At 37.7% G+C, this 15,729-nt stretch overlaps 1 protein-coding gene across 3 annotated transcripts in view; it reads left to right on the top strand.

Annotated features, from left to right (window-relative positions):
• Positions 1–421: 421 nt before the first annotated feature.
• The window catches only part of CTNNA2 (catenin alpha 2), a gene marked incomplete at its 5' end in the record, with an annotated part of 461,863 nt that continues 446,555 nt past the window's right edge, over positions 422–15,729 (top strand). For all 3 annotated transcript variants that reach the window (XM_082482395.1, XM_082482396.1, XM_082482397.1), the window contains one exon: positions 422–523. In XM_082482395.1, coding sequence (XP_082338521.1) covers positions 422–523 — 102 coding nt within the window. The remainder of the gene's footprint in view (positions 524–15,729) is intronic.

A 15,729-nucleotide genomic window follows, 5' to 3' on the forward strand; every position in this document is an offset into this window, starting at 1 on the left:
CTCAAATGTGTTTTCTCAGAGGTACCACCAGCATCTCTGATGGGCTCAGCTATGTCCGGTGGTGGGTCCGTGCTGTGTCCAGCATGGGGCAGCCCCTAGCCTCTTCTCACAGAGCCCACCCTGCAGCTCCCTCCCTACCAAAACCTTGATGTGTACCCTCAATACAACATGTATGCAGCAAGCAGCAGGGCATAGGAGAGAAAAAAATTCTGAATATAACTGTTTAGGCACTCAGTGGGTATGGCGTGGTGTGCTTGGGAGTTTTTGGGAGTAGAGGAACGCTAGCAAGGTTATGGACAAGTATTTTATGTCTGAACGCAAACAGCATATATGCTATTCTGTAAATAGATTATATGCAATGTTTGGATATTACACTAATAATGTTCATGAATGTTATGTAATTTTGTCTGTTCTAGGGAGTATGACTTCTGCAACGTCACCTATTATTTTGAAATGGGACCCCAAAAGTTTGGAAATCAGGACTCTCACAGTAGAGAGGCTGTTGGAGCCACTTGTTACCCAGGCAAGTATTTTCAATTTGTTTTGCTTCTTCCTTTAGCTTGATGCTATATTTACTCATTTTACGTAATTATCTTAATAATCTTTGATAATAAAAACTCGAACAGTTTTTGTTTGTGATCTCTAGTGGAAAGCTCTGTTCAAACATGTTTAGAAGTTCTTATTCTAAATAATTTATATTCTCAAAGCGTGAGTGGGGATACAGTAGCAACAATTATTTAGTTATGTTTGTCTTTTAAAAGGAGTTTAGGAATTTATGAAACAGTCAATTTAAGGCAGGGATCTGACTGAGTACATGCTCTTGGTTTGTTGTTATACTACGGAAGACAGGTTCACACTAAAAACAAACACAACCAGCCAACCAAATGAAGGAAACTCATAAAACCTGTTTCATTTTGTGCTGTGATTGATTAAGAGTGTACGCTCAACCATTTACCTTTCAACTGAGTAAAATTTGTCAAGAGCAGCTAAAACATTTGTCCAGTGGCCTAAAAAAAGGTAGGTGAAAGTGATGCTAGGTAACGCGTGTAATAGATCTATTAGTGGCACCCAGCTTTTGCTCAAGTGAACCAGTTTCTTTATTGTAAGAGAAAATCTTTGTATATCTATGCATGTCACGTTTCCTGTGCCTGTACAAATTTCCGTATGCTGTGAGTGCATGGACAGGGGCAGGAGCTGTGCGGTCCAGACAAATATGGCAGTAGACATCAAACTTCTGTTACCATCAGTGCAATTTGCCAAGTTTATTGCCTGATGCCTTTTTGTTCCTGAGTTGCCATTAATAATGGGAAGCTGGTTACATAATTTTATTCTAGTAAGCTTCAAGATGGGTAGATCCAGTATTTAAAATACACACACAAGTCATTTTTCTTCTAGGAATGCTCATTATATTAAAAATGAATGCCAGCTAACCCCATCTGTCCATCCACCTGTTACTAAAAATTTTCTCATAGATATTGTGGATCTTGAGATTGATCTGCTGGATAGAAATGTAGGCTTAATCTTTTGAGTGTCATACCAGACTTGGTGATGTTGTTTTCAGAATAAAACAGAGATAAAATATAAATCACTACTTCTTTAATTCCCCCCAAATGATGTCTGCCTATGGTTCCTATGCTCCTTACAGTGAATCAATTTCCAGACACATTACACCTATTCTTTCTTTGTTTTTGGAAAAAAAAAAAAAAAAAGTTCTCTTTCTACAAATTATTCTGGACGTTAAAGTCTCTAACAATGTACACAACTTTTAAGACACAAAGGCAAAGAGATGTATGTTTCATTTCCCATAGCTGTTAATAACATGGTAATTAACTTTCATTATACACATTGATAATTTTATTGTTGATATGGAAGACGGACTAAAGTCTCAAATTCATTGTGATACCAACCGAAAATTAGGTTATGATCTCTCTGTTGGTCTGATCCTGGGGTTGGCATAGGAAGTGAAGCTGCTGTGAACCAGATCTGCCGTGAAAAGCGCAAGACTGAGTCTTCTATGAGTGAATTTCCTGTTTTCCTTTCACTTTGTTTTATTTTCCAACACCTTGCCCAGAAAAGAGAATGCATCAGCCAAGAAGTGAAAGTGCCATTGTAGCTTTGTAGTTTCTCAAGTCACTTTGGTTAACTTCTGGTTTAGCTACGTTTACGTTTGCAAGCAGGCCTCAACAAATGGAAATAAAGAAATTACCAGTTGAACTATAGGACATGGATTTATTCAGTAGTGGAAACAAAGATGCCCAAGATCCTTACCTGTGTATTTTGATGATTTACAATGTATTTCTATTTTAGCAGTACGTCCAGAAGACTAGAGAAAATGAAGTGCAGTCCAGAGGGCATAGAGAAGTGTTGGGCTATTGTTTTAATCAACTTCTATGAATATTTCCGTCCTGATTTCTTCATGTCATAGGTTTCTAGATACTACGGACCTATAAAAACTTTCTGAATGCATAATTTAATTTCTCGTATTAGAGAAATAAGTAGTTTTACTTATTTTCCTCTACTTTGGATCTAGGAAAGTATATTTGACTAAAGCATGTTTTTGTGAGCCACACAAACATAATCACGAACACTTCAAGTGATGAGAAATGTGCTACCTTTAGATTGTGTTTATCTTTTGCATTTTTTTACCTTAAGTTATTCAGCTGCTCTTTCTGTTTTTCTCAGATAAGTTAACGATCATGGCCGTTTAAAGGCTTTTCTTTTTTCTGCTTAAGATTGCATATACAGCCTGGCCAAGTCAAGAATAGTATCTCATTTACCTCTGTTTGGGCTTAGATTGCAATCTACCTATGCAATGACAACCTCCACAAGATACCATGTGCACATTCCACATGCAAAGTGTTTGGATCTCCTTAAAAAGTTTCAAAGCACTTTCCTTTCTAAAGAGAACATTTCATTTGAAAGTTTATCTTGGCAAGTAAATAAATACATAAATATTTAATCCCGGTTCAGTTTGAACTCTGAAGTCCACTGTAGATTTAGAAGAACTGCTTAAATAAGAAATCGTAGGGATGTGATGTTCTTCCATAAGTCATAAAAAAACAGGTCAATGGATAGAAAAGAGAGATTCAATGGCCACAAAATGCAACAGAACTGTGCTGCACAAGTTCTGAGCAACCTGATCTGACTTTGAAGGCAGCTCTGTTTTGACTGGGACTTTGAAGTAGATGGCATCCTGAGGTCCTGTACAGTCAGTTTTATTTTGGCGTTCACACTTGAATATTTAGAGGATCCTCTTGTTCTCCAAGCTGTGTATTATTTTGGAGAATGCTTGGAAAACCAGAAACGGTTATACACAAGTCTTTGGGCTCCAAAAATGCTTATCAAGCCTTTTATGTGTGTGTGTGTGTGTATGTATGTGTGAGATTTAGGTTCTGAAGTCAGCATATATATAGGCACGAGTGACAGATTTTCAAATGGTGGTACATCCTCTGATTCCTACTGAAATTTTGGGGAGTAATCTAGAAACAGGATGTGGATTTGAAAAAGAACACCTCAGTGAGTCAGGAGAATGATGCATTAAAACTGAATTTAGGCAAGCTCATTAGTATTCCAGATGAGAAAATATGGATAACCTATGAATTGATTTAGAAGAAATTATAAGACAGGAAGGTTGTCTGAGCTGGAGGCAAAAAAAAAATATAAAAAATAATCCATTAACCGATCATGAGAGCACATTAGAAATGACAGAATTGCATTTATTCTAGGAAGCCCTGAACTACCAAACTAATGAAAACTTTCTCTGGCTGTCAGAGATGTAACACCATTGGAGCTTGCTGCGGTACCTGTTTTCCCAGTGCTTGTTGTCGTGTTTAAAGTGTAACAGATATGCCCTGCCACATGGCTTTTCTCACATTACTTTTATCGAGATTTTGTTAGAAATGGGTGATTGAAAAATTTATTAGAATTTCTGTTCTCAACAATACTGAATTTAATAATTGAAATATATTTCTTTTCGCTGGCTTCAATGTCACAATTAGCCAAAAGTAGAAGGTAATTGTATTTATTGCTAGTTTTGTTTTCTGAGAGTTTGTAACAGTTAACCTTTTTTTGCTATAAATCTTAAAATTTTTAGTTCTATGAAATTTTTATAAGGAAATGCTAACCAAAATATATCCTCAAGGAATACTGCCTCTTATTCTCACCTTCATGCATAGTAACCAAAATGAATTACAATTTTATTTGTCAGACTGTGGATAGTTTTCATAAGAAAAAAGAATTACATTTATGAAGGACTTAACTGGCTTTACCTGATATTTTATGTGTAGCTGGAAAATAGTGCTTGTGGAGGTTGCCCATAAGGACTCAACGGGATATTTTTTTGGTTTCTCATGGTTTTGCATAATAATTAAATACAAATATGAATGCAAGTTATATATGTTAAGGAGAGAAAGAAAACACCAAAACCAACTGACCATAAACCGGCAATTCAAGTATTATTTTTTTTTTTTTGAAACACTTAAAATACTCATGCGTGAACACATGGATGAAAAGATGAAGGAGCTGTGTATAATTTTTGAAGATAAGATTTGCTCTTTTGATGAGATTTTGATTTTTCTAGTGTCAACCTGCTTTTCTTTTTGGTACTTTTTCCTAGGTATTTTAAATAGCAGAGTGACTGTTTTACAGATGTGCCTTTATTACCAGAGCGGTGCAGCAGTTGTGCTTTTTAGGATTTTTGGACTATTATGTATTTTTTCAGAATTGTAACAATAACACATAATACTGAGTGTTCCCGTTGCAGATTTTTCATGACTGATTATGTTTTGCTTCAGTGTGACATATTTTTGTCCTTCTGGAGTTGCTGTGAAGAGACAATTCTGAATTGCAGTGCACGTTCGTTTTTTCCCCTAGTAAATTTAAGATGCCCATTATAGTAGCTTAGAATGAAATAATAGTATGTTGTAAGGCAGACAAAAATCATTGATTAACGATTTTGCATTTTTTTGTATATAGTATCACTCAGTAAAATTAAGTAAGCTATATCTGTAAAATAAGCAAGTAATTAGATAAAATTCCCACTAGTTTTAATCAGTACAATTTATTTAGAAAATCATAATAATTATGGCTGATATTATACTGCATGATTTCTTCTCAAAGAACTTGTGCCTAATCTAATCCCTTGTGCAGTATATTTGGAAAATGGACTGGCTTCTTTGTTGCTATGAGAAATATAAATATATTCCCAACCATTCCAGTTAATCAGACATTGTTTATATTCAGTGAACCTTGTTTTTATTGCATTTGAATCCTAAATCTGGTGTGCTAACTAATGTCCACAGGAAATATATTATTGATGATTATTGTCAAGGAGCTACGTCTGAACCACACCTACGCATATACACACACGAGTTCCTTTTGGAGGGTTTGTGAATGTGTATGCATGTTTTAAACAATTTTGAGAAAACCAGTAACAGGTAATGAAGCACTGTATGGCTGATACACTTCCATTTGTGTTAGTAATTGTGCGGAATTTTTGAGCAGTTTCTCTATTTGATAACTGGATTCAGCTGAAGTCATCTTCAAGACAGACCTAGGGGAAAATGAATTATAAAGCCATATTGTTCGGTCGTTCGAGCTTAATTCAGCTGTACAATAATGTCAATATTATTTTTTTTTTTTTTTTACTTCAACAGGACTATTTTCACAATTGTGAGTTTAGTTTCTGTTTAAGCTCTGTTTCTATCTGAACACTCCCAGATCTGTGGCGTTTCTGGGAGTGCAGGAGGTTGGACTGTGCATCAATCATTTCTGGCATGGGCTAATTAGGTGATGGCCATTTGTATCAAGGAGTCAAAGCCCCATCCTATCAGAAAACGTATTTGGAATTTTTCTTTTCTACCCAAACCTGAACTTTAAACATTATTTATGAAGTTATTTTGTTGAATAGGAACACAATCCACTTTACTTTCTCCAACATTATGCTACTTATCACTTAAAATAATCTCTGAACTGGAAACTAGCAGGTGCTTATTTACATCAGGGTAGTCTTTTTTATCCCTTAGATTCTGCAGGAGCCTCTGCAGCATTCTGGCAATCCCTGTTTCTTCTTTGCCACTGGATTCAGTAACATCTGTGCCCTTCTGTAAACTCTAGTTGGGATTTTCTCAGTATGGAGATTTTTTTGTGCTGGTTGAGAGAACCTTTAACTAAATTTTATCTTTTCTATTTTTATTCTCCCTTGCTGGAAAACTGTAGACTATTTATAGGATGTAGTATCCTGTAAGGTCAGGACCTTGTCAGTCTATGTTTGCATTCCAGTGATTTTATTCCCTGTTTAAAGATGTTTCATGTATGTATTTGTACTTCTGAGTTTATGCATTTGCTGGGGGGAGAATGGAGACTCGGAGGGCTTTAGATCTCATTCATTACTCTCATGTTTTTATGGAATAATGGTGCTTAAACTCAAAGCACCAAAACACAATGGCTACTTCTCTTCTGCCATACAAGCTGATGTGGAGAGATGGTGAGAAAGTTTGTTAGTGGACTCAATGATCTGAAAGGTATTTTCCAACCTAAATAATCCTGTGATTCTGTGTATCGTTGTGGGAAATGCAAGTTGTGCTGGGACTGTCATAGGTTTTCAGTAAATGGTAACTGAAAAAGCTTGTGGCAAAAATGAACCTACTCTACTGTGTAATTCTTTGTATTAAATGCTGGATTTTCTTTCCATTGATAAACTCTTTATCTTATTCATCATTAGCAAATTATTAGTGGTTCAAGTTTACCAGAAAGTGGTTTTGACTTTACGTGGTATGGACGAAACCATTTGCATCATAGTTTAACTTAAAAAGAACGTTTAGTGCTTTGACTCTTCAGTCTGAGAGGTAGTAACCTTCTGAAGCACGTTGACCGTGTCCCAGTTTGGCATGAATATATCCAAGTGCAATGAGTAAGTTCTGAGAAGGAATTTGCTAGATGTCTTTGCAAATACAGTGAATAAATAAACTATCTGACTTGATGCAGTCGTGTAGGTTGTGTCATGGCCTTGACAGAAGGCCGTGAGCACTGGCCTTCTATACCAGCAGAAAATAGGTGCTCTTTCCCACCTACAGAGCTGACCTCTTCTCGCAAATTAAGATTCTTGAAGTGGACCCTCTTTGGGTCCAGGCTTCTGACATCTTCTCATCAAGTCAAACCAAGAGAAGAGAAAGGGGATAAATATATGTCTGATGAAAAGAAGACACACACATACATACATACATACATGTAGAAATAGAGCTTTATATAGAGGGTGTGCACATTAATATAACCCCCCAACCCCAAACCTCACTGCTTAGCTAGCAGGGATACCAGTCGTCCTTGCAGAGAACTTTGAGTTCTAACTTCAGGAGAGAGAGGACTGCTGAAAAGTTTCCCCCATCAGGACTGATTAGTGTATAATCATAATGGGGCTAGTGTCTTGTCTGAAAAAAAATATTGTATGTAAACAACAACAAAAGACTGAGTATAGCTGAATATCAAGCTAGAGTAAACACTGAGTAAATGAAGTTTTGCTGGTATTTCCACTTGTGGTTCCATTCCAAGAATGAATGAATTGCAGCGGAGAGACTGGCGCAGGGGGGAGCTGGATGAATCCTGGGAAATTCCCTGATACTGTCCTCATTCTGTCTACTGAAATAGTACAGCCTGGAGTTTACAAACTTTTCTAGCCATTTTCCTAACCATATTCTTTTCTTGCATACAGTTTTCTTGCAAATTTTTCATGCAAGAATTCTCAGAAAATGGTGTTCTTGCCTGGGATTTCCAAACTCAAAGCAAGAAGGTCAAACTAATATGAATAATTATTGTAAAATCTTTATTCTCCTTGTGTCCTTGAAGATGTATAGCAAGATGCAGTGAAACAGAGCTGAGCCTTTTTCTGTCCTCAAACATACAACTCAGCAGGTTCTTAGCAATCCTGTTGATTTAATCGGGGTCATTGCTGTGGAAGATGAAAATCTAAAGGTTTTGAGGGAAAATTGGCTTTGGTTGCATTTTTAGTTGGTTCTTTTCAGTTTGCTTGAAAAGCAGTTATATGTTTTTTGTTTTGTTTTGTTTTTTTTTTTCAGAATATCTTGTGAGATCCCTGCCCCTTCTAAAAATTCTCACAGTCAACAAATGTATTAGCAAATTACAGTCTTTTTCTTTTATGTCAAAAATGCTAATTAAAACAGGATAGGTGTATCAGCTTATGTTTTAAGAGATGATTGCATAGTTAATAGCCTGTGGCCTTATTACAAAAGAAGTAATGGATTTTTATTTTGGCTGATAAACAAATTCTTGTTGGTATCATGAACTTACATTTACTAAAAGTGTTTGACATATTTTTTTCCCAGTGGTTAAAAGAAAAGACTTCAAAATTATCTCAGCTGATATAGCTGCTAATATGAGCTATTACTGTTATATAAATTATTATAGAGTCATGGAATAGTTTGGGTTGGAAGAGTGATTTAAAGGCCCCCTAGTCTAACCCCCCTGCCATGGTCAGGGACACTTTCCACTAGACCAGGTTGCTCAAAGTCCCATCCAACCTGGCCTTGAACACTTCCAGGGATGGGGCATCCACAACTTTTCTGGACTACCTGTTCCAGTGTCTCACCACCCTCAGAGTAAAGAATTTATTTCTTCTATCTAGTCTAAATCTACCCTCTTTTAGTTTGAAGCCATTACCCCTTGTCCTATCGCAACAGGCCCTGCTAAAAAGTTTGCCACCATCTTTCCTATAAGTCCCCTTTAAGTACTGAAAGGCTACAATAAGATCTCCCCGGAGCCTTCTGTTCTCCAGGTTTAACAACCCCAACTCTCTCAGCCTCTCTTCATAGGAGAAGTGTTCCATCTCTCTGATCATTTTTATGGCCCTTCTCTGGACCTGCTCCAACATGTCTGTGTCTTTGCTGTGCTAGGGATCCCAGAGCTGGACGCAGCACTCCAGTTGGGTTCTCACCAGGGCAGAGTAGAGGGGCAGAATCACCTCCCTCGACCTGCTGGCCACGCTTCTTTTAATACAGCCCGGGGTGTGGTTGATTTTCTGGGCTGCAAGTGGACACTGTCATCCCATGTCCAACTTTTCATCCACCAGTACCCCCAAGTCCTTCTCTGCAGGGCTGCTTTCAATCACTTCATCTGTATTGATATTGCAAGTTGACCTGACCCCTGTGCAGGACTCTGCACTTAGCCTTGTTGAACCTCATGAGGTTCACGCAGGCCCACTTCTCGAGTTTGTCCAGGTCCCTTTGGATACCATCCTGTCCCTCAGGCATGTTGACCACACCACTCAGCTTAGTGTCATCTGCAAACTTGCTGCGGGTGCACTCAATCCCACTGTTAGTCATTGATGAAGATATTGAACAGTACTGGTCCCAGTACAGAGCCCTGAGGGACACTGCTTGTCATCGATCTCCATCTGGACGTTGAGCTGTTGACCACTACACTCAGGATGCGACCATTCAACCAATTCCTCACCCACCAAACATCCCACCCATCAAGTCCATACGTCTCCAACTTAGTGAGAAGGATATTGTGAGGGACTGTGTCAAAGGCCTTGCAGCAGTCCAGATAGACAACATCTGTAACTCTTCCCTTGTCCGTTGATGTGGTCTCTCCATCATAGAACGCCACTAGGTTGGTTATGCAGAACTTGTCCTTGGTGAAGCCATGCTGGCTGTCTCGAATCACCTCCCTGTCCTCCATGTACCTTAGCATAACTTCTAGGAGGATCTGTTCCATGATCAGCACAGAGGTGTGGCTGACAGGTTGGTAGTTCCCAGGGTCCTCCTTTCTACCCTTTTTAAAAATGGGTGCAGTGTTTCCCTTTTTCCAGTCACTGGGGACTTCACCTGACTGCCATGACTTTTGAAATTTCATGGAGAGTGGCTTGGCAACGTCATCAGCCAATTCCCTCAGGATTCTGGGATGCATCTTGTCAGGTCCCACAGACTTATGGATGTAGTTCTAAGTCTAGGATATTTTTATCACATAACTGAGTGCTTTAACAGAGGGTTAACTTGAAAGAAAAGTTTTTAATATCACCAAATGAGAATCAAATATATTAAAAGTAAATAATGTCAGTCACATACTGTATGAGCAGGGAGTTGGTATGGTTTGTTAAGCAGCAACTTCAAAATAGCTGTTATGGTATCCAAATGAATGTGAGCTCATAGTAGCAAAAGTTAATATGATCCTTAAGTGGATCAGCTGGTGGGTATAAAGTAAATTTAGTGAGGCTGTATTATTGCTATAACGTAGTAGTAGTGAGATGATTATTGGAAGGATTCCTTATTCTCAAAAAAGATGTTGACGAATTGGAAGGAGATCAGAGAAGAATTATGTGAATGGTTCAAGTTTTGTGTTTTAATGGCAGACTAAAGACTTTGGGTGTATTTCATTTATATGCAGGCTTATCAATAAAAAGAAATTGTCTTAAATTAACTGCCAGTATAGACTTTAAGACTATTTCTGACAGCACTTATAGTATAAATAATATTCTAGAATTAATTTAAACTAAATTCACATAAGGCATTCACACCCTGAAATTAAAACATCCCATAATTAAAATGATACTCAGTAAGAATTTTGAAGTACTTAGAGGAGTAGTAAGTTAAGATGTATTATGATCTCAACCTACATACATTTCTGTATGTGCAAAAAGTTTTATTGTAGTGAAGGGGTTCTTATCTGACAAAATCCTCTGGGTGGAAACTGAAACTATAACTAAGTATAAATAACATACCCGCTGGAAGAGTTCTTCTAGAACGGTGGGCAACTCAGTGCTACCAGAATCTTTGATTAAAAACAGGATATAGTTTTGAAGGACATGCTTTACGTCTACCAGGAGTTATAAAACTGGGAAAAGGATTACAGGAAGAACAAAAAGCTGTGAGATACTGGGGCTTCTCACTTTATGAATCTAGGAGGAAGCAGGAGCAGGATTGCTTGGTTTCTGTCATAGATCAGATTTTCCAGGCGAAAAAGAAAATAGATACACAACCTATGCGATGAATTATGTATGCTGCTAATGGCTTCAGAAGCAATTTGGATATTAAAGTTTGTAATCCATCTCAGCTTCATTCTTGAGAATGATGTAAAAATCTCATTCACATTCTTACTTTTCATTAACTTAATTTGCTGTATGTCATCAATCCACAAAAGTTAGAAAGGCTACAAAATAAGCCTGATTACAAAAAGAATACGCTAATTACGAGCGTTTGCTTTGAGGTGTTAATTAACCTAATTATAATAGATCCATGTTCTGAAAAACTATGACAATTTTTGTTCCATTTCCCTTCAATACATATTTCTGAAGACTGGCTGATTTATTTGCAGTTCAAAGAATTCAGGGCATGGATATGTGGATAAATATATATTTTTCTTTCTTATGTTAATTTCTTTGGAATATTGATTCCATTGGGTGTGCACTTTTTAATGGGTCCAAATACATTTTGTAGCAATCTTTGAATGTTTTATGAAATGCAATACCATGGAACTAGAGAGAACTGAGCTTTTGGTTTATTTTAAACAAGACATTGAATTTCAGCCAAAGAAATTTAGAAATATGTTGCAGTTTTACCTTAAACACATGTTCTAAATTACCATATTTAGTTTCCTGTTGGGTAAATTAATTTTTAGTATCTCTTCCCACAACCTCATAAGTGGTTGGTGTTCTTGAATACTATGTGTCTGAGCAGCAAATGTTCAGATTGTGAAGAAATGTCCTCTTCTACTTGTCTCTTTCAGTGGGATGATTAATATTTTCCCCCGATGCACTGAAGTTCCTCTCCTATTTAGTAGATTTCTGTGTACTACTGTAGTCATTCAGTACTCATTGATGAGACTTCTCAAACCTTTTACTACTGTATAATGGGGTTATTAAGCATCTGTAACTCCTGCTTAGCATATTCAACACAGATGTGTTCAATATTGTGTGGATGACCTTTGAAGAATACACAAGCAATATTGCTCTGCTGAGTAGAAATTTTCCTTTTTGTAGATACCTGTTTTATAGAATATGTCTTTTTAAAATCCTAAATGAAGTCAGTTCTAGAATTTTCATTCTCATTTAATTTGTTGGGTCAGTGTGGAGCAAGGGACTAGTTGCTCAAATTTCCACTCTTCGCCAATAACTAGCTCATAAATAAAAGAGTATTTAGCAAAAAAGCATACTTGTAACAAAGACGCCGTGACATCTTATTTTGTGTTAGTATTTATCTTTAGAAATTAGTTTTAAAGATGAAAATAGATGGAATTGTTTATGCATACCCTTTTAAACCACAAAATACAGTTTAATTTTAGCTTAATAAACTGTTAGTGTGGAAACCAAAAATAATTCCTCACCTGCTAAAAGTTACCGCAGACATGACTCTTCAGATTGCCCTCAATCTGCTCTCCTTTTCCAAATCACCTGCCGCACCCCTGGTGTTTGGGTATGTGTGGCTTAGCAGTGTCCTGTGCCGTGTCCCTTGCTCTGGGCTGCACCTGACATGGTGGGTCCTGGAGAAGAACCGTGGTGGCTCTGGGCTGCACCAAGCCAGGTGGGTGCCTCCTGCTTGCCCATTGCTTGGCAGCAGCCTCATGGAGTCCCCTTGTTCTGTCATACAGCCAAGGGCACTTGAGTGTTGACCTGGGATCTTACACAGCTTTCATGTAACCTGACTCCTTTGACCGCTTCTCTTATCCTGTGTCATATGATCCAACATTTGAAGATTTTTCCACCTTTCGCCCCACTTTGAAAACTCCTGACGACATACGGCGAATTCAGCCCATGTTCCGTTTTTCTGTTTGTTTGCTTCCCCCCGCCACCAAAATTTATCATCTTGCCTGTCAGCATGTATTTGAAATGGAAGGGGTGGGGAACAGGTGAATTCTTGACTATGTCTTACTGACAGACCTGGTCATGTACTTTCTCTGACTTACTCGAGAGCACTTGTTGCACCAAGTTCAGGTCTAGCGTAATTCCCTTCTTGAAGCAACGGTCAGATTGGGAGTCAGTCAGCCATTCAAAGTTAGTTCGTCATCCTTCGGGTATGCAACAATATACTGGCCTTTCAAATTGTGAAGTCACAAACTAGCCTTGAGCTTGTGAGGATCATATTATTAGGCATGTGCACTTTCTCAGTCAAAAACCTTATCTGCTTGTACAAACGGTTAAACCATAAGTTTTCAGAGAAAGATTTTGGAGAAGTGAGATTTGCAACAGGAATTAATTTTCCCGATTCATTTCATTTTGCTCTGTAATAATGAAAATGTATTGTATCTGCTTATGCTAATAGTAAGGTCTTTTATTAGGAGGTATTCATATGGAAGCATATTGAATCCAGTGTACTGAATGGCTATTGAATATTGAGTTGTTTCCAGGGGATATGTATTAACCTATTCAATTTTTCCCAACGAATTACACATATCTGCACTCTGTGGTGCAGAACGATTAAGCTTTTACTACTCTGCTTGAAATACTTTAATTGCTACGTAGTTTTTCACTTTTCTGAAGAAGCAATTGGCTCAAACTTGAGGAAAATGAGTGCATGAGGCACTACATATCTATATGCACATATATATGTGTATCTATATGCGCATATATATGTGTCTGTTTATTTTTTCCTTCCTGTCATCTACTCAGTCCATATTCTTTTAATCTGCTTCCTTCATATGTTCCACGATAGAAGAGATCTTTGAATGCTTCCATGAACCTGTATTATTTATATTTTTTTTCTTTTTAAATCGAGGCACTCAGTGCTTTCACGTATGTGAAATATGATATTGTTGACAATTGGGATGTCAATTGGATTGAATGAAAATTGAATTAAAAACATTTGTGGTAGTGGCTTTGTCCTTTATAGAAAAGGAAATAGGCTTTGTTTTGAGAAGTACCCGTTTGACATAACTGAAGTACTTGTTAGAGTAACTGAAAACATGCAGGTGTATTTTTGGTGTATGTATAATCAGTTAGTTCATTTTATAATGTGGTCCATGCCCTGTAAAATAAGCTTTTCTTTATGAGCAACTTCTGTGAAGAATAAATTAACTCTCAGATAGATAACTTTATTTGGGAGTTCCTGAATTCAACAGCATTCTAGCTTCCTTGTTCAAGGTGTATCTGGATTACATCATTTATTTCCAACCAGAAATGAATGGCACTTTACAGACATGCCTTCTCATCCAGAGAATATTTTAACCGCATTATTGCAAGTATCAAGAACTCAGGGAAGATAATTTAATAGTGTGTATGATTGAACACAGAACAAGAAAGTCTAGGCTGTGAGCTACATCTGTCTGCTTCCCAACACGGCAAACATATCTGGAGACAGAAGTTTCTATTTCCCTGCTAGCTTGCTTGGACAAGTAAGAAGGAGTTAGGAACATTATTTTCTATTTCCATATGCTGGTCGGTATCTCGTTGCTGGAGGCTTTTGGTCTCTTTGTTAGGGGCTTTCCTGTGTTCCCGGCTTGGCTGCCTATGTCAGGTTTTCTTGACTTCATCACATGCAGTAAAGCTAGGTAGAAAGCTGCAGTACTGTATCATGGGGAGTGAAAAGCTGATCTTCTCTTCTCAATCAAAGTAAAATTTAGGGGCCTCAGCACTTTATCAAATGTACTTCGTCATCATTCCTCATCCGTTGTTGTTTTGGTCCATTAATTGGCCAGACCTGGTTTTGATGTATGCATACTTGCTAACATGGCAGGCCACATATTTTTGTTATTAATATACTCTGTTATGCAAATACTATAAATTCTTTTGGCAGAATGATTGGTATTCAGACTTCTCCAGGAAAGCATGGCTCCATCACGTGTAACGGTTACTTGGGAATACAGTCGCCATCACTGCGAACGTCCCTCCCTTCCTTCTTCTTCCCCCAGCTTTATGTGCTGAACACGATGTAATATGGTATGGGATATCCTTTGGGTCAGTTGGGGTCAATTGTCTCCTCCCAACTTCTTGTGATTCCTGGCCTACTCAGTGGCAGGGTGGTGCGAGGAGCAGAAAAGGCCTTGACTGCTTAGCAACACCCCAAAACATCAGCGTTTTACCAACACTATTTTCATCCAAAATCAAAAAAAATAGCATGTTGCCAGCTGCTAGCAAGAAAGTTAACTCCATCCCCGCTGAAACCATGACAGGTGGTACTTCGTGACACTAACAAAATTGCAGCTATTGTACTGATTTTTAGGGTATTTAGTCCCCTATAAAAATTGACTTTCTTCTTGCAGTAGGAGAACTGCAAGTGTGTAAATTATTATTGCAGTCATCATCCCAGAGCTTTTGCGGGTGTTTAAATTTTACTGAACAAAAGTTACTAAGCACTTTGAAACTGAAGACTGGAATTTTGAGCTCAATGTAGTAGTCACTGCATAATATTTTATAAATCTTTAATGAGAGCTTAGTAATACATATAGTTTTCACACCTCAGCCGTTTTCATTGAACTAAAAATGTTCAAGAGTAAAATTGGTATAATCAAGTTACACAATTGTGTTCTCTTTTCAAGTGATTGGCCCTGCATTTTTTTCTTTAGACTTAGGATAATATCCTCAATTAATGTGAGGGATTTTGCCTTTTCTGGTTGTGTTTTTTTGTGGGGGTGCTTTTTGGTGTCATGTCGTGTGTCGTCCCCGTCCCCGTCCCCCCCCCCCCCAATTGTTTTGGTTTTACAACCCAGCAATAGCCCTTTAGGCTGGGTGAGCCAGCAAGGACATTAAACATCCATAGATCATTTATTTGACATCTCTCACGGAAATGA

This window comes from Vanellus vanellus (assembly GCF_965231255.1).
Source record: "Vanellus vanellus genome assembly, chromosome: 4".
NCBI lineage: Eukaryota > Metazoa > Chordata > Aves > Charadriiformes > Charadriidae > Vanellus > Vanellus vanellus.